The sequence below is a fragment of the Struthio camelus genome, chromosome 4 (genome assembly GCF_040807025.1).
Source record: "Struthio camelus isolate bStrCam1 chromosome 4, bStrCam1.hap1, whole genome shotgun sequence".
Classification (NCBI taxonomy): Eukaryota; Metazoa; Chordata; class Aves; order Struthioniformes; family Struthionidae; genus Struthio; species Struthio camelus.
The window spans coordinates 64,789,295-64,810,153 of NC_090945.1; the positions used below are offsets into that span (position 1 = coordinate 64,789,295).

General features: G+C 34.8%; 1 protein-coding gene across 4 annotated transcripts in view; it reads right to left on the minus strand.

Moving 5' to 3' along the window:
* Positions 1-755: 755 nt before the first annotated feature.
* Positions 756-20,859, minus strand: part of PCDH7 (protocadherin 7) — a 282,519-nt gene continuing 262,415 nt past the window's right edge. For 2 of the 4 annotated variants that reach the window (XM_068943226.1, XM_068943221.1), the window contains one exon: positions 756-5,108. In XM_068943226.1, the coding sequence (XP_068799327.1) occupies positions 5,085-5,108 (24 nt within the window). In that variant the 3' untranslated portion in view covers positions 756-5,084. The remainder of the gene's footprint in view (positions 5,109-20,859) is intronic. The other 2 variants (XM_068943223.1, XM_068943222.1) reach the window with 1 other exon arrangement.

The window sequence follows — 20,859 nt, forward strand, 5'->3', positions numbered from 1 at the left end:
AGTACAACCGATATAAATCCCAACAAAGGTCTACTTTGGAACCTGTTTTGTTATCATTATTTCTTAACCATTTTGTGATCCAGGCAGCTAAGGGATAAGCTTTCTCTGCTTTTCAGATCTACCTTCTAGAAGCTGATTTGTTCTTTCTCTGCAGTTACGCTGAAGGATAGTTGATTTGATTCACAATTTGAAAGAACTGCAGGTTTTTATTTTGCATTTTGCTCTGCAAAATTATACTAGTTGTGTTGTTCTTTTTAGCACAGACATTTAAAGAATGGTTAATGGTTCTAAACTTTTGGGGAAATTGGGAACCCTGATGATTAAAAAATTACCATACTATGTGTAACAATGCTATACATATTACCATGGCTATTACCATAAGAGAAATAGCTGAGCTTTTACTAAGATCTTATTTTTCCCCTTAATATGAAGGTTTTCTACGTGCTTCAATTCAAAAAAAAAAAAGCCCTTTTGAACAGTAATGGGAAGCAAGTGCTCTCATTAGAAGTACTTTATCTCTACTGTGAAAATAGCTGTGTGCTGTCCTGACTATGAATAATTTCTACTGAATTCCACTCTTTCACTGTGTAGACCGGTAAAGCCTCAGTAGTTACATCAGCAACTGAAGAAGTGTCTGGTTACTAAGGCATCTTCCTTCTTGCTGTATAAGACATTGGTTAAATACACAAAACAGCATATGACTTAAGTCAGTAAAAGTGGAATAGACTGTTGGAGAAAGTACACTAGCAAATGGGTAACCAGTTGAACATGTTATATTTTAATTTGCAGAGACAAAAATGACAAGCAATTTATTTACATAAAACTGTACAAAAGCAAATTAAATTATGTAAATATTTCATAAATAGAGGTGGACTAGCGTTTAATACATTTCGCCATGTTTAGCATAGTTGCGTGCATAGTGACTCATAATAAACAATGATAAATTGTTCTCTGCTTCACTATCAACATCCAAGTTGCAGAACAATAGTCAATGATTAATATTACAAACAGATCGTACCACACTGAATGCAAGTGCTTTAAAATTTAGGAAGAAGTTGTCTGAAAGCATACCCCAGGTAGCTGGAAAATGATGTCTTCTTCCTTACATTTATGCTCTTCAATCAGCAATACATCTTTACTGGTGGACTTTTATCTCTATTGCTATTTTGTCCGTTTCTTTCCTTAAGGAAATACTGTATATTTATCACCAAAGAAATATACGGAAAAGTACTTCAGTGCTCAAGTTCCTTCCAAGTCTTTAGTGATGGCTGTACTTGTGGCAGGTTCATTTAGCCTTACTCTTTATTTTCGTACTTGACACCTTCCTAGGGTAGCCTTTCAGCCAATCATTTCAATCCCATTTAAGTTCTTCCCCACATAAAAATAATGTTTGACTTTTTTTTTCTTTCTTTCCTGAAACTCAGGCAGCAGGCCAGTCAGAAACCATACTGAATAAACATAGTGGATCTGAGATCCAGAATGAGCATTAGATTTTTAGACCAAAGCTATTGAAATTTCTAATACATATAAAGTTATATATTAACGCATCAATCTATAAAAGTGCCCTAATGTAAAATACATGCAAAGCTTGTTTGATTCTCCCATGGAAGGAAATAAAAGGATGATTCTTATACTGTACAACCAAAATGTAATGGCAGCTAAAAGCAATTAAACAAATGTAATTGTCAATTTTCCTGGCAATATGAACTGATGACACCTTGCTAAACAACTATAATATAGACTGATTATAGTTTTCCAGGCAGTAGAATTAAATGAAAACAAACCCAACCCCCCACAAATATTAATAAAAAAACTCACAAGATGTACTTAAACCACAGCCTTGTGTTAGTAATGCTTAAGACTGGTCCATTAACTGAGTTTGGCAAAAGGCTTGTTTTTTAAATATATTATTTATAATTTCTCAGAAAATAAACACAGGTAAATATACAGATTCAAAAAAGTTGGGAATAGCCCCTTATCCCTCAGTGTTCAAACCCAACTACCACTTTACCATAATAACAGGTATAAAAGGCACAGTTGCATATTTTGCATTCACCCTAATTATTTTTATAGTTTTATTTGTTTATTTTTATAGAAAAGCACTCTATTTATGGAGTGGCACCAGTTTTAGCCTATTTCAAATAAAAAGAAAAATATAAACACAAAATATATTTGTGTCATGCCAGGTCAGAAGAGTAATCAGCATGTTAACAGTGGCTAGTTCTACTAGAATTACTGTGAATACTTACAGTACATAGAATTCTTTAAATTCTTTCACACCCATTTTAGTTCTAGAGGAGATGCACACAAGTAAAGTACTTAATGACATGACTGTCTTACATGGTGCAAAAATTGGTGAGTGACTGCTGATCCATTTAATCTGAAGGTCTTCTATGACCTGTATTATTAGCTTTGTAGAAAAAGGGTTTAATGATATATTGAAACAAGCTACCTAATGTTCTTTTTTTGTGTTTATTTTTTAAATAAAATAAATTCTTATTAAAGAAAAAATTTCTGTTGAACATTTGTGTTATGCAAGTGTGTATTCTTTTGAAACGTGCAAGAAAAATGTGTATACATTACATAAGCATTTTAGAAGCATTTTTTAACAGGTACTTACAGATTATACAAAGCAGTAACTGCTCTATGCAGTCTCATAGCAAAGTACTAGTTTGCATCTCTCCATATAATTTAAATAATTAAACATAAAAATGTTCAATCATTATTAATCTTTGATTTAATATTTTCTTTCTAAAATGTGCCCATTCATCATAACTGCTATAGACAAACTAGTGTTACATGAAGAAAGTAAACTTGAAAGAGGAGAATGGAGTGGCCAAAAAGGACACACCCCAGTATATGGAGGAGAAGTGAATTCAAAAGATAAATGTGATGAGTTGTATTGATTTAGCAACCTCTACTTTAGGCTGTTTAAGATTATACTCTATGTAATTCTTCAAAGCAAGAAACTACCCAAAGCTACATCGTGACTACAATATACTAGAGAGCCATCTAGCCATGCCTTAAACACGAGGTTAAACATCCAGGGATTTGAATGCTTTCCCCTTCTCAAGCTGTCCTTGCTGTGGTGTCCGATTGTCAGATTCATCTGAATGTCTGAGCGCAGTTTTTAATTATTACTATAGCATCAGCTACAAAGCAGCTAGCTGAAGTTCTGCACATTTTGTTGTTTTTATTGCACAAAAACCTGTTTCATTTCCTGTTCCTTTCATGAAGTGCTCACTATGAGAATTGTTATGGCCCAGAGCTCTTACATACCGTGCTCACTTGGATTCTTTTTGACTCATCTTGACCTACTACTGTGAAAGTACCATATTAGTGTTTATTAGATCATTTTCTACCTGGCCTATATTGTCTGAGTCTTGACATTGGTTAGTATTGCACTTCACTCTGCTTTAATGCACTTGTGTTTCAAGAAAACCTGCATCATACCTTTGACACAACCGAAGCAACTGGTAAGCTGCAACACTGATGACAAAAGTCTTAGCAAGCATTCCTTGCACTCTGAAAAGAAGGCATTGTATTTGACTTGTAATAATCTCCTGCCACCGTATCATACCATTCTCCAACCTATCCTTCCCACTGACATAGCTTTTTATTACTATTTTTAATTTCGATCTTAAAAATTCCCTGGAACTGGTAGTATCACATGCAGCATTTGCTGCAACATATCATGCCAGTATGTAAAAATGGATCAGTTCCTTTGGGCATTCAACTCTAAATGCACTGGAAAAAAATAGTATGTCATCTGGGCTTGTGGACTGTGCTACTGTGCAAAATGTAACTGAAGGTGTGTTATGTGTACTTACATATATTTGTGAGTATATTAGTTTTCTAAGCCAAGCTCCAACACTCAGCAGTTCCCCTGATCCATAGTGTGATCTTTGGCCTTTTTGTTACTATGATCTTCCCAGCTAGATGTTGGTCTTGTCCAAAATAATAAGTTCAACAGTTTATCACTACTATGCTACGGTTTATGTGTTACTAATTGTGTTTACGTTGAAGTAATCATTACAGAGAATGAGAGAGGAGGAGAGAAAGAGACACAGCAAGAATACATTTGTTCTATGGATAAAACAGAACCAGAGTTCAAGATTCATCGGAAAGCATGCCATGTTTTGGACTGCAGTCTCAGGCTGAACGTTATTTCTGTTGCTTCCAGCCTCAGATGAGAATATTAAAGCTGTGGTCTTCAAAAAGTGCCTATTAATAGTTATTCCTTTGTATTTACCTCTATATCTGTACGGTTTCTGAAGGATTGTCCCTGGTGGGGATCAGCAATATTCAGATGATATGTTTTGAATATATTATCCCTGACCTGTTATCCTCAACAAGCCAGATGACAATCAAAGAAAATAAGTGGCTTAACTCATGCTTCTGCAGAGGGGTAACAACTGTGTGTTGTGTCTTTTCAATTGAGCTTGTTACTATGGGAGTAGTTTGCAACCATAAATTCAGGAAAATAAAAATCAGTGAGGGGGAATTAGACATGCAAGTAACAACAATGGTTTCTACATTGTACAATATAGTCAGGCAGACAGTATAGTTAAATGCCTGCTTATGGAGGCAGAAATGGCAGGCAGAGCTTTTGTCTCTTTGGTGGCCCCCTCTTTTTTTTCTTATCTTTAGTTAAAATTGTTTTCATTTTAAGACTTTTGCCCCTTTTCCATCTTATAATATGAAAGAACTTTGTTGCTGCTTTTTAGCCTACAGGTAAACTTCTCTTCTAGTTAGAGTATTGACAGGAGATGGCTTGTATTCCCCTGTCTGTGTAAGGGGGATATCCTCTGGATTGCCTTCTTCATTTTTGCTGAAACTAGCCACGCTGAAGGTCTCATAGGATGAGGTCAACTTTTTGTTAAGGAGGTTTCTGTTGCGATCGCCCATGAGGGAGGCTTCTCCATTGGCCAGCTTTTCCTGACTGCCTCGTTCATCAACAGGCATGAAAGTGGAGAGTTTTGGCTGGCTCTTCTGCTTCCTTTCCGGAGAAGTGCGAACTGGCATCCAGCAGGAGTCCGAGTGGCCATACTCATCACACTCTCGGGTACACTTCCCTGTCAGGGCTACATCTGGTAGAGGCCGTGAATCTGAAAGTAAAATAGAATTCTTTACAAATGAATAATACTGCAATTACTTCCAGTGAAACTGAGAATCTTTAAATTCACAAAAGGTATTTTTAAAGGTTTTGGTAAGAAACTTGTCATATATTTCTAAGTAATAATTTATTTTATATTGGATGTGCCCACAGGCAACAAACATATTTGTGCAACTATCTTCAACCTCAGGTATTGAAAAATAAGAATATTAAGTCACTTGATTGTAAATCAATCTCAGAAGTAAAATCATACTTGGCATCTGTTATTGAATGAATTTTGATATCTAAAGCAGTCAGCCAAGCACTTAATACTGCCAATTTTCTTGAGATTATTAAAAATACCTTTCTTTTTGAATTCTTTGTAAAGAATATTTTGAAGTTATGTGAATGGAATCTAAGGCCCTGAATCCTGCAAACGCTTACGAACATGATTGATGCCCTGCCTGCGAGCAGCCCTGCTATTGGCAATACACTCATTTTGCACATAATATAAACCTGGCACGTATTTCTCAGGATTGAGTATTAGTTGTCCGTACAGTACGTGCTATGTGAAGGCTACATTTAACAATTAGACGGTGCATATAAAGACATCACTATTTGTTATAAGTATAATCTAACATGTAAAGCTGTTTGTGTCTGTGTATGTCTGTGTGTAGTGAGGGGAAGGGCAATCTGATTGCTGCCTAAATAGATGCACTATTTATATGTGCTGTGTAAAAAGGAGTCCTGCTCTAGATCACTGTATCCGAGTTTTCTAACTGCTGGACATGTAACAGCATGGTTACTCAAAACTAGCTACTCAAAACTAGCAAGGTTTAGAGGACTGCTGGATTGACTCCTTCCTGATAAAACACAGATAGTATTTAATATTCATATTTTGATTCTCATATTACAGAATTAGCTACCTCATCTATTTTAAGGATATTGGGTCAGATTCTCAAACTCGTGCTTCTATTCAGCTATACTGTACTTCACAGTCTGCAACAAAAAACTGGAATTGCCTACAAAATAACACAATGATATTCAAACAAAGGTGACTGAGAACAAAAATATAGAACCACATTTAATTTCCCAGTTTATTTGATATGATTTTCAGATGATGACATGCCTTGTTCGATATAACTTTTAGGTTTCTTCTTTTTCATTTAAAAAATAAGAAAAGAAAAAAAAAAAAAAAGATGATCCTGAAAATGAACAAGGAGCCTCTACCTTGAAAGATAGTTACATACTTCATTTGGACTGAGGCCACCTTTTCCCCTCTCTCTCTTACCCCTCCACCCCCTCCCCCATTTCACAAGCATTGTCATTTTACCACTAGCAAAGCATAATTGAAAAATTTTTTTTCAAAGTTCTATCATCAGTCTTAACTGTCTTATTTACATTTTGCCTGTTTTTTTCTTTACTTTTAGTTGCTATATGACATCCTTAAACAGTGACAATACTAACAGTGAAATTTTTATAAATTCATAGCTTATTGAAGTAGCAAGAAAGACCTCAAGGTTCAAAAACAAAACACACCCCTTAACTTCTTCCACAACAAATTGTTTTAGTTTAAAAGTATTTGCCGTGGGTACTTGCAGAGAAAGCATGTTTCATTTCAGTGTCTGCAGATTTAATCCTGATAAAACTGCAAAAGCAGTCATTACATTCATCTCATCCTGATTTTCCATTCACTAAGACATTCATTTAATTACCAATTTGTTGAAATGTTGCAAAGATATACATGTTTTTTATTATTAACAATTGTCATCATTTTAATGGAATCCAGTGTATAGATTTGAATACACATAATATTTCATATTTCAATATGCCACTAACTTCAATGACAAAAGGAACATTGACATTTAGATAACTGAGTAACTCCCTGCAGCTGAGATGTATAAGGCTGAGGGGAGAGATCTGAGTGAATTTTTTTTCTTTTAGAAAAAACTCTAAAACTCTTGAGAGTTTTGCACTTAGACACAACTATGACTACCACAGATTTTTCAGTGAAGAATACAAAGAATGTGGACAGTTGTCGGCCTATCAATTTTCAAGCCACTGTTTTCTGGAGATGCACACAAAAGGCACAGCCTGTAACAGGAAAATTCTCTGTCAGCTAAACCTAGTATTTTTCTTGCACTCCCTAAAGGTAAGAAGCATGGATAATTAACTGCTGAGCTGCACCTGATGTGCTTCGATTTTTAAAAAGGAAAATCCTCTTAATGTTTTTTAAACAGGGCAAACCCCCTTCCCATTTAAATCTTAATAAGCTCTTCAATCAGTTACTTAATTAATTTCCAAACAATGAACATTAAACAAAATGTTTACTATTAATATTTGAATTATTACTCTGGCAGGATATTTGAAAATACTTATCAAGGCAATACATTTGATATTTGCTTAAAAGCTAGCAGCTATGAGTATGTGTTTACTGAAAAGGCTTTTGGGGATCGTTTGTTTGGTTTGGGTTTTTTTGTTTGGTTGGTTGGGTTTTTTTTTAGATTGAATGTCTTCCATTATGTTTGATGCATTCTTTTTAGTGCAAACGAGGCTTGAGTGAGCATCACTTGGGTTGATAAAAATCCTAAAATTTACCATTTTGCATTGTAGTGTGTCCATCTTCACTTGCAGACAAATGTAGAATTCTTTACTGTAAATCATGAGACTTGCTACGCAATCCAGTTCTAGAGCGATGTATAATGAGGCGACAACTTCCCAGGCACCGTCTGGCTGATTCTCCCTTCAGTTAGTATTAGGCACATACAGTTAAGGCAGCCTTCTACTCTTTTGCTTTATTGTATCTGTTCTAAGAGCTGAACCAGGACAGCATATGTTTAACCTGACATGCTTATGAAATTGTTGCATTTAACTGCTCTTTTGTTTAAAAGATGAACATAACTTCAATAATAGTGGGAGGGAGAAGGAGGGAATCTTTTGTGTCTGTGTTACACCAGAAGAAGCAGCCAACGCTGTCATGGTTAAACTATTTCCAGTACCTAACCTAGTCTGTTAAGGACAACTCAGGTACTCTTAATATACTGCAGCAGATAACAGAGAACTTCCCTCTATTCTGAATAAGCCACCACATAGCTTTAGCTACAAAGTAATTAAATCTTACTTTTACTAGTTCCCTGCGCAGACTGACCCTCTATTGCACAGTAGTGACCTTATGCTCCTGTTTTCACATGATCCAGCTGTTACAGGTGTGCACAATCGCTGTATTTGAAAAAAGGTTACTTTTCTCCTCCAGCATAATTCACATCCAAACATAACTAGTGACATCCTTTTTTTAAGTACTCATCATTTTTAAAGTTAAGCACTTTAATAGAGACCACACTGCTAGCTGACAGACCTAACGGAATAAGACACAGCAGAGAATGTCATCACAACTGGTAAATCATCAAGAAAGAGTATAAGAGATTTCTACCACAGTTACATATCTGTAAACTGACTCAAGTAAGTGCTTTAAATGTCAGTTATTAACAAAAACATTTTATCATAATGCTAATTAGTGAGAAAGTAAACCTAGCGGGATGATAGATCTTGTCTTGTAGAACTGTGTAGATTTTTGGCTTAGTTTTTACTGTTTATACACAGACTACTCAAATATAACCTTTTTTTTGTTTGTATTTTTTTGCATAAAATTATCTTCAATGTTACAGTGGAAGATGTTATCATCTAAGCTATTTTGGAACACTTCCTCTTATGGTGTCTCCATATCAGGTTTAGGTACTGCTTGCCTGCCTGCAAAGCCATTGTAAACCCAGTCTCTACAATACGGATACTTAGGCATGTTTTTAGGCTTACACGTAAGTGGCAACTTCAGAAATGAATGTTGAGAGATCAGATTTCACTTGCAGCTACTGAGGCTTCAATTTCAAAGATCTGGTGAACACTTTTACAGTGTGTCAAATAGGAGGATCATGAACTACCTTCTCATAATGTCCCTTTAAGTTTGCAACAACTATTTGCAGAGATAGCTGATAAATATCTTTTCAAAAAGGTTTTAACTTTTATCATTAATTCAACAAATCTTTAAGCATTTATTGGCTAATTTCTGAGATGGTGATATCTCATATTTTTCACAAATCTCTCTAAGGAAGTATGCAAGTGAACATGGTTATTTGTTTAATCATGTTTCTACTGATTGTGCCTGACTTCTGCTTTAAGGTTACAAAGGATTGCATGTTATCAAGAAAGCAAGGCACCTACTACAGCAGAGTGGGGAGGGGAAATGAGGTTCATGTCCAGTTTAAAGCCTAAAATTTAACAACCAAGATATTCCACAAAAGCAGTTTTCCACTTTCCTCTCTCTTCCCACTCCTTGCCAAGACAGTCAATATATTTCAGCAAGTACAGAGAAAATATTATGAACACAATGGTCAGTTAGTCCATGCTATAAATTATATGGTCTTAACACACACAATTATTGCAGAAATATCATCTGTGATACACACCCATTCTGGCTCCACACTTTGAACAGACCATTCTTACACAATATGTTCTATATAAACATAATTTTAGCAATTAGTCCTGATATGGTCCCAGGATAAGCACTGTTTTGGAAGAAGATGCAAGGGGCTGTTCATTTTCTCATCTCACAAAGCCTAAGGCAGTGACAGACTAGACTTAAGTAGTTACTCACTCTGTTCCACCCGCTAGTCCATGGAGATGTAAACTGCTCCAGAGCTTTACCAAATCCCTATCCAGACACAAGAATTTGAACATTCTCAGAAAGCAGAACTGTGCCCCAAGAAAGACTGCGTTCCCACCCACAGAGCTCTTCTATGACTGTGACTACCATACAGTACTATATGAGCATGACAGTACTTCTCTCAACAATGCAGCATGGTCCATATGATCTGAAGAGTGGTTGGCAGATGGAGTTCTGAATAGTATCTATGACAAATCAATGACTACATGCAGATTTTGCTGCCTTTCTCCATTGAAGGGCTTTAACATCCCTGCAGGGTTCCAGTTATGGAGAGTCTGTAAGGAAGGTCTCTGCAGTAGTTCGAGACTACCACAAGAAAAAAACAAACAAACAAACAACAAAAAAATGGAGATAGCTACTGTCTTACGGTAGGTAATAACATCAATTATGTGTTTGGATGAAAACTATGCTAAGGCACTTCTCACCCCACCTTCTCCTATACCCTGTATACAAATATACTACATTCAGAGACCCATACAACAATCAAATGAAACACCACTAAGTCTGTATAATTAAACAGCAGTCCATTTACATAGCTTTTATATTAAATGGCTGTTTGTTTTATGAGCTGTGTGATTGGAGACACAACAGAGCTCTTAAAGTATAACAAGTATTGACTACATGATCAGAGAACAGTAATGCAGAAAATAGCTGAGAGGGTGCTCATTGTACACATTCACTGTGCAAGGGAAAAGAAAAGTTAAAAAGCTGAGCTGTAGTGATACAGAGCTACAGAAGTACTGTCTTTGAAATTGCTGGCTCCTAATTGCAGTAATTCAGGAACTGCACCCCATTAGTGCTGTGGCATATTCTGACATGCCAAGACACTATTAAAATACTTAAACAACTTTGAAGGCATCAGCGACTTCTCTCTCTGCACCTGAGGCTAAATGCAGTTAAACAGCAATTGAACATATCTCAAGAAGCATTTACTGCCCCAAGGCCTGGCCCGCTGTCATTCTGAATGTGGCATTATCGTGTACTGCAGAGACAGTGCATGCCATCTCTAAAGCAATCCTGCTGAATAAAGTCACACACAAATCTGCTATTTGAGACATGCCAACTGCACTAAGTAATGCATATATTAATTGCTTTTGGACTAAAAAAAAAAAAAATCCATCTATATCATGCCCAATTCTGAAATTATTTTCAGTGCTTAAGAAATAAAATATTTCAGAGTACAGAAAGGCTTACATATGCAATGATTGAATGACTAATACTGTGAGAGAAGGTAAAACAGGAGGATATAAAGTAATGAATTCTGAACCTATTTATTCTTTTACTTTTCTTCTAAAAGAACATAAAATGAAAGTGAGAACTTTAAATAATTTATTTGAAAAATGATACAATAACAGTTCATAAGACCAGTAAGACTCACTGCTATAAGGTGTTAAAAGTCTAAGTACTTAACTGGTTTCAAGAGAGACCAGAGTGGAATTCTCAAAACAAACACAAGGAGCTACATAGTGCTCTAGCACTAAAACTAATAAAAGAAAAATGAAAAAAAAAAAGCAAGAAAAAAGAAAAATAGAAATGGTAATTTATTCTTTAAAAAATATTTGGAAAAATCTCATGCTAAGTGAATGAAAGCATTTTAGGTAAAAGAAAATACAGCTGAGGGAGAAAACAGCAGTTTGCATATACCTAAAAGGCTGTAGTAAAGCAAGGATAAAGAGAATCTGTTTTGCATGCCTGTAATGGGCAGGACAAAAAGTAATGGCTTAAATTGCAACAATGACAATTCAGGTTAGATAGTATAAAAGAACTTTAAGGATAAATGGTTGGAAGGTTGGAAAAAAGGATGGAAGGTTGTTAAGAATAGTTAGACAAACTTATCTCAACAGTAACCTAGGCATAGGCAATCCTACCTTGGGAAAGGAAGGATGCGCTAAATGACCTCTAAAAGTTCCTTTCAGCTCTTCGGTTCTCTTAATATGTTTACTAACATTTATATACTTTGGCCTTAACCCAATCCCTAACTGTTTTTAGGTTAATTTCCTTGACTTTGCAATAAATCAGCCTTAAAAGTTGGGCTTACATTCAGCTAAAAGTTCATTTTGACATCTTGCTTAAAATTTCAGGTTAATAGCATTATTAAAAAAAAAAAAAAAACCTAGCATTTAAGATATGAGTTTAGCAAATGAATGCAGAAACAAAAAGTTAGTAACATTCTCAAGAACCAACACAGTAACTTAATAATTTATGATACATTCTTGCATGAGTCCCAACGTGTCCATTGCATTTTATAGTTTCATCTAGAAATTAAGGATTGAATTCTGCTTCTAAATGTAGTGGTGCAAAACAAATAAGATGCCTCTCAAGTCAAGTAAATGTAAAACTGGTGTAAAAGAGACTCTCTGTAAAATCAGAATTTTTCTTGTTTATTTTTATGTGAAATTTTGTTTTTGTTTACCCTGCATTGCATCATACCTGCCTCTCTTTTAGGGAGGAGCAGAGTCAAATAGATGAAAGACATTAGATTTACGTGTATTTCCACCATTCAATTAACCAGCTAGATCAGATTAGCTAGCTACTTTAACATGGCTCAGGCAAGTAACCAAAGAAATATTACCCAAGTAATAAAATCCTCACTTACATTCCACATTCTCTATTATTTCTATCACAATTGCCTCCAGCAGTTAAAGTAGCATACTCTGTAAATGTTCCTCTAATTATAGAATGACTATAGAAAAATGTTTCCTACCTAAATTAATGCTTTTACCAGTTCTATAGTTTTGCATCTGTGATCTTCAACGAATTATCAATATTTCAAATTTGACTTAAAGGCAGACTTAAAGGCTGTTCATAAGAAAGATAATACAGCTATTAATACAGCTAATACAGCTTTTTTTAACTAAAAACTGCAGTTATTCTGCAAGTCATATTAACCAATTGGCTGCCAGCAGAGAATCACAGTATAGTTTGTGTATAATATTATGTTATAATATTATGTTCAAATGAAATCTAATTCAATAGTCTTAATTCTAGAAAAATACTAATTTAAAACTATGATTACATTATAGCATAAAAGGAACTATATTAGAAACATATAGTTTTCTCTCATTTAGGTTGTATTTCTTGTGTAGTTCAGAGTTTGGTATTTTATTTCAATTCACAAGTCCAATTGCATACATATTATGAGGACTAAGAAGTACCAGCTTATGTGACGCCAGTGGAGAGTACCGTACTAAATACACCATTCTGAATTTAAAGTAATTCCCTAGATTTTAATTTTCTAGAATTAAATGTAACTGTTATGAGCCTTCTTGTAATCCTGTTAAATCCTTTGATAGCCTGATTTATTTCTATCAGTGAAATGGCAACAGATCTTTTAGAAAAGTAGGACTTACTATGGCTTCCTGAAGTAGCATAGACATTAAGATGTAGGACACATTTAAGCTGTCTAATTGTTCTGCCAGTCTGATGCTAAAGTATTAATCTGTCACTGTGTCAAATTACATACCTTTAGATTTTTCAGTAAAACGTGTCTGTGCTTAACAAACTCTGAGCTGAAACAATTCATGGAGCAATTAGAATGTCAGCTCTCCTAAAGATGACTTAAGAAAAATCTGAATCAGGGCTCAAAAGTCAACATAATTTTCTTGATACTCATGCCAAAATGATGGGACTGCAGGAGCTCTGAGGGAACAGAATAGCTAGCAGCAATTATTAGCTTATCTCAGCTGTATACTGTGCCCTTCTTCATTTTATTTCTTGGTATTAAAGCTTTAATACTACATTTTCTTCACTAGCAAAGGACACTGGGTAGAGAAACTAACACTCTTGTCACAGGAGAGAGAAACAAGCTTACACAGTTCCCCCCCACCCTTGCAATTTATGTCCACCTCATTCAAAGGGCAACTTCTTTTTGGAGTTACTCCAAGTGGCATTTTCTAGGGGATATTAATGAATGCACTGCTTATGTTTAGACACTAAAAACACAATCCCAAAAGATGTTGAGTGCCATCAGATCTCACAGAGAGTACCCGGAACCTATAACAAAGGTTGAACATACAGAAAAAGCAGTAACATGACAGAACTGAAATCTGTCTTGTAAGCTTGATCTCGGTTGGAGTGACATAAAAATGCACTAGGTAGGGCCAAAGTTTGTGTTCAAATGGTGGCTGATTAAAAAGAAAAAAAAAAAAAACACACACACACACAGAGCTGCCTAATTTTTTACCGTAAAGAATGAAAAAAACCTGCACCCTTTCACGACAGCAAACCTGCATCACTTGTGACTGTGGCCAAGAGCTAAATCCAAAATATCATGTTTTGGTTGAATGTTTCTATTTTTAAGTTAAGGATTGGCTTTAAGGGAGAATATTGAATCCTTTCTTTCATATCTTTCAGTAAGTTACTTTTTTCCTACCGAGTTTTTCTGCCACATGAAATGGTAACTGGAACTGATTATCCTGATAGAACCATTTCCTTCCTGAAAATGAAATGCTTCATACAGTTCTACTTTATATTATAAAACATTGTTGGACTTTGCATCCTATCTCATTCCTGTACATACAGGCTAAAATATTATATAATAATATATGTTAAATAGTACTAATTCTTTCATAAAAGGGAAATACTCCTGCTCCCAAGAGGTTTTCTGTGTGGCCTGCTTAACGCTTATTTCTTACAAGTCATAGATTCTCAGGACTAAACTTAATTGTAAAGTGTGCTGAAGCTTTATTAATTTATATTACAGTATTTTAAAAGGGTGGGAGGGAAGGAGAGTTAAGAAAGTTCTCCACGCTCTGCAGGCAAATAACCTCTAAATAATGCGGAGCTCAGCATGAATGAGAAAACAAATATCTTGTGACTACTTCTCTTTTCAGTAACTGTCAAGAAGAAGTATTGTTGTAGGAAGAAGAACAGCAGTGACATAAACGATTCATTTAGCCTTTATACCATAATTAAGGAATCTTATCCTCTCCAAAGGAAAAAAAAACAGCTCACTTATTTGTTCATTGCATACATATTTGTCTCAAAAATACAAATAGAATTTTGTAATTTTACACACCTAATCATACTAACAAGAGTTTGGATACAGAACCAAATTTAATTCAATCCAGTGAACTGAAAAGTGCAAAGAATGCATTTTCATTAGTTCATTTCAGCAGAAGATTTACATGTGGCACACAATATGTTAAACATTGAAATAAAGAACAATTTAAGGTTATTTTATTAATATACCCTTTTCTATTTGTCTACGGTATCCCCCCAGAAGAAATGGGTTTAATGTTATAAAAGATACCGCTCATCTTTGCTAATTATGAAGTGTAACATATAAAGTCATACAAATTAGGTGTAAATGATGATACTTCCACCTCTCATATAAAAATTAATGTTTTTACTGAATAACTAGATACTGCCGTCTATCTTCTATTTCATGGCAGTGGCTTCTGAGGAGAACAAAACATGGTGCACTTAGACGTATCTAACATCATATCGAGAGAAGAAAAAAAAAGAAATATTTTTAAAATGATTGAGGAACTTTGTGATAAAACTGTAAATAGTGATCAAACTTGGACAAAAGACCAACTCGTAAATTCATTACGGACACACACAGACAAAGAATACCCTCTCTTCTCTTATGTCACCACAGAGGAATGAGCCATGGTATCACTCTAGTCTTTAGAACCTTCACCTCTCCGATGGCCTGCAGGTAGCCGCTGCTTGATAGAAGTTGAGAAGGAATGAGGTAAGAGCTGACTTGCGCATATGATAGAAACTTTGACAGATAATACACCTGGTCCTAGATGGAAAAACAAACTATGTTATCTAGTTCAAAGGTTTATTTCAAACAATTTTTTTTTTTTTTAAATCAGCACATAATAAAGATGATTCTGTGGAGTCCGTCAGAATGTCTAGATCTGGGCTGAAGTTCAACTGTTTTGTTATCCTCACCTTTTCCTAAGAAGAGGTAAAATCTATCACTGAATGCAGTGTATCTAAGAAGAAAGTATCACAAAGCAGCTTGAAGTTTTTTTCTTTAAAGTACTGATGTTCTGTCATTGAGATGATGCACTGGAGGGGCGTTGTTTTTATAGTGAGCATATGGAAAAGTCTTCACACTTTAAACATGAAGAGTTAAATACAGAAAGATAATTAATCTCTCAGTGTAATTTATTTCCTGTTCAAAGGGATTTTTCATTAATTTTTTATTGATTTTCAGCTGTGTTTGCAGATTACTGCTAGTGAATTAATTACAAACATCAGCTCAGAATGGTTACAGGCTTATGACAGATTCATCTGGGTTACAAACCATTAGTAATTAAGTATTTAGCATATCACTAATTCCCCTTGTGCATGTACAGTAGATAGACTGTCATACGCATGAATCAGAGGGATGCTACACAAAACTGAGATTGAAGAAAGGTATTACCGTTTATTTCACTACAGGAAGGAAAAGTATAATAAAAATTTTAAATTGGATGGATAGGCTAATGGAAAGGTTAGAAAAAGTCTGAAAAAGAGAAGACTAAAATCAAGTTTTATTTGTAAAGGCAGGTCTGAAGCTGTCAGAAATAGCAATCCTAACTCTTCTTGTGTAAGTGGGAATGTAAAGGAGCCTGAAGGGTGCCTCATAGTTTTATCAATCCCTCTTTACCTTAAGTATCTTGCAGTCTTTAATTCTTTCAACAGTTATATGAGGTAAAGATGTATAACTCTTACCTTAAAAATGGAACTGTGTCTTGCTGAAAGTTAAAGGCAAGACTGGACTTGTGCTGGGGTATCTAAAAAGCATATTATAAAAGAGCTTTCTCTTACCTCTCAGATCAAGATGACGATTTTAGGTTTCACTAGCTATTAGGTAAGATTTTCTTCAGACATTCTAAATCACTTGTAAAAGTGGATAGTTGGGTCTTTCCCTATATAAAAATGGAATCATTTGCATCAGTCCATTCTTTTGGCTTAGGCACATTTACTACTGTAATTTGTCTTCTCTTGTGTTTCGCAGCACAAAGTTAGTCTATATGCATTCATTTAGCTTTGCTGCCAACCTGCTGCATACCTGCCCCGCTAAACTTACATTATTATAAGTCTCAGCAAATATTCTGTAACTTATCAGCTTGTGATATTTCCAGATTTCCTAAGAAGTGCAGTACATATACTTTGGCCTCCTGTTTAGTAGCCACCACCTACTTTTTCAAGAATGAATCTCATAATCTCCTGCTTGTTTCACTCATTTAAGGATCAAGAAGTTTCTTCCAGGATTAGTTTATGCTTTCAGTCAGAATCCAGTAAAACTAACAAAAGATTTGAAACTCGACAACGTTAATCTTGCTCCACTTGCAATGTACGAACAAGTTCTTGACAATAGGCAGAAAAAAAACCTAATTACATCCACTAGTATAACATAAAACATAGTCAAGCAAAATATCAAGAAGTTAAACACTTCTTTACAAAGTATATATACTGAAGAAAATGATGAGATTACTGTGTTAAGTGTATTGATTATAATATCAGGAACTAAAATCATCCTCTTCATTATTCCTAGTGTAAATCCATAGTGTGTCATTTCCATTAATCTACCTAAAAATCAGCTGCAGTTTTCAGAATCACTTGAGTAGCTACAGATTATTTTGAAAAGTTTATAATGGAAAGAAGTAGAGCAAGACCATGCAAATTAAATGATTAAGAGGCCAAAAATAAGAGGCAGGCAGAACATAAAGTTGTAGACACAAATAAATTTATCAAACTGAATCAGACAAATATACACATCTTACAGAATTTGTCTGACTTTACAGTCAATTATTGTAAACGGGGGAGGTATAAGTCAGACTGTAGGTGATTACTATTTCAGATGAACTTCTAGTAAACTGTTAATTTTCTTTTATGAAGTGATGATTGCATTCTATTGCCCCCATAACAACATGAAAGGCAAAAGGACTTTTGCTGTACCTTGGCTAGATCTCATGGCACACATTTTGTGCAGCCATCTTTCTGCTATTTAGACTATGGTTTCCTAAATGGAGAACGCTCAGTAGGAAATTGTTCTCTGCATAGTGTTTTAGACCCTGTCTCTTTTCTTAGATCATCATAAAGTTGCCAGTTGGGATTGTGGTTTTTGTGAATATAAATCATTTTGCACTGGAATATAACTAATTTATTAATATAATACACTGACTATCAAATGTAACAACCGGTTTCTACTTTGGTCACTTTTGAACTTGCAACTTGAGGCAACAGATTGTATGCCCAAATACGAATCACCTGAGACCCCATTATTCTCAGGATATGATTATTACGGGAGAATTATTCAGAGAGGATGGAATGCTCCTGAAGTCCAACCAGAAACTGGTCACCACGCTTAGATATCTCATTGTCCCTGTACAGTAGTGAGCAGCAGAGAGATAATGACAATATTTCATGCACCTTTGTAAACAAAGTATCTCAATTAGTGACCCATCATGTAAGGCCTAAATTAGGCATAGTGAATAAACTCACAGCCCACAGTGGTGGATATCAGTGATGAGGTGATGAAACTTATGCTTCAAGATGCTAAATTTAATGGGACTAGTAAAGCATCTCCATATATACAGATATTCTTTTTGGGATCAGAAATGAGTGGCTGACTAGATAAAATTGTGGAACTTTGAAAATTACATGTTTACTTTTGGTTGATAGGGAAGAATTGGGATAGGAAGGAAAGGAAGAATTAATGTTCTAGCAAAACCTTCTAACAAAAAAATCTTTATTTCAGTATTAAGACTAACATTTTATTCTGCTATTCAGTGCGATGTTTCAGATGGTATTTTGAGAATCTTATTTTTTACTACACTATTTATATACACTCTCAAATCCCTTTCCCTTCAGGTACGTGAAAACTCACTGAATATGTGGCACTGCAATGAGCAGCTAAACAATTCTGAAGGCATGCTGTATCCTACCAGATTTTAGACATGAACTGTAATTGGATATGTCTTTAGCATTGTTAAACTTATTTTGTGCTACAGCAAAATATTTTATGAGGTTTTCTTTGTTTCTATTTACTGAAACAAAGTATCTATCTATGCTTTTAGTCACTGAAAGTAGGGGAGGTCCAGAAAGAGGTCAAAATTGACAGCAAAACTGAATCAGTGCTTCTCATGCCAACGAAATCATGAAAAACAGCACTGTTCTTACAGCAACAATAATGAATATAAATAGACAAAAGGCTCTGAATAGCTACTCGGAGAAAGAGAATAAGGCATCCATTTCAAGAAAAAAATCTTTTCCTGCCATCACAGATAGCTTTGTGAACTAGCTAAATTAGGATGCCCTTTAAACAATTTTCATGCTTCAAGCAAAGTCTGTGAAAGACAGGTCTCTCTTATTTTCCTTTAAGAGATCAGACTTAATAGGTTGAATTTTACTTGTATTTTCTATATATTTCTCTCTCATGTCAGTCATTCTCAGATAAAGTCTGTCATCTCATCTTTGACATAGTTCAATACTTCATATGAATGTTTTATTCCCTGGATTTATTGTCTCAAACACACATCTCTTTATCTGTCTACAGGTAACATTGGCAGAGCGCAAGTACTGGCCAAATAATTGTCAAAGGGTAAAAAAGATTTGCCAAACTCTTCTATCTGTTTCAAAATCAAATCTCTAAATAAAGGTATAACTCTATATCATTTACTGGAATAGGTATACACCTCTGATTTTCTTCTGTTACAGAATGTTGGGCACTGCATCCAAAGAAAGATTAAAGAAACAAGTTTCTTCACTTTTATGACTGATACCATGTTCTAAAAACACTTAAAAGTCATTGGAGAGATGCTGCATCAATTAAATTCCAAGAGATTAGAAGATTTTTGTCTGCCACTAAATGATTCCATGGATTTAATGTATTTTACTTTGCCATCTGTTCAAAGCTCAATAGAGAAATATCCTGTCTCTAGCTGAAACTGTTTGAAAATAATTATATCTTCTTCTAGAATAACAAAATAGCAATCTGTCAGAAACTTTACCATGCTGTAAGAGAACAATACTTGTTAACTTATAACTTTTTTTATTCATTTAGAGGTTTTAAATTGAAGTAATATTTATAGAAATACAAATTTCTATCTTAGATTTCAAATTTAGGGAGATAGAAGCGATGAGGAAGAAAGAAAGAGCATAAAAGGAATGAAATTTCTGTGCTGATATCACAAAAAGCAAGTATCATTTAACAGAGAACTGTTACTAGATTCTCTAATTTTGTATATTTCAGTCTAGGAAGATTTCTCTAGCTGCAGGCTTCTCTGATTCTACTAAACAAAGCCTTTACAGTTTTCTATAACAATCAATATTTTGACAACTCCCTTATGAATTCTAAAATTATTTTTAAGACTTCAGCTACACAGGCAAACTGACCAGAGGACTGAGCAATGGCTCTAATTATAAACATCTGAGAGAATTTCTCACTGGTTGAGGTCTACCTAATCTGCCTTTCTGGGAAAGGTAATGCACACTTAAGACATGGCTTTGATAAAATGCACTACATCATTCACACACAGTATTTAGAAGTCCAATCAATTCAAACTTCATTTAAATTTCTAAAAAGCACAAATATTTTGCTTACCCAGAAACTGACCTCACACTGCTTACACATCCCTCGCATTTGATATTTGTATCATCAGTGAAAAGTGCAAATTCAAAGCTAAAGCTAGCAGCATGCCACAAATGTGAAATAAGTATTATCTGTGATCCAGATATGTTCCAAGGATAGTAACTGATGATTTTGGTTAAACACGAAGGCAGGATTAGGTCTCTTGATAGCTATGTTTTGCATTTTGACTATTATAAATAAGGAAGATGAAGAATTATACAATTCTAAACTCATTTACCAAGATATCAACAGCATACCTAAATCATGGATAATTTCAATGTCCAAAAAGATGACCGTTCTAAAGCATAAAACTACTCAGCAAAGAGGAAGACCATGTGTGTTTGTATTCCTGAACGATGAATTTTAAATCAAGTGGAACTCTTTAGAGGGAAAGGAAAATTGCTCCTTTCTTAAGAGCAACTAAACTTGCTTTGCTGAGAGGAGTTTCTGTGGCTCAGAGGGTGCAGGCAG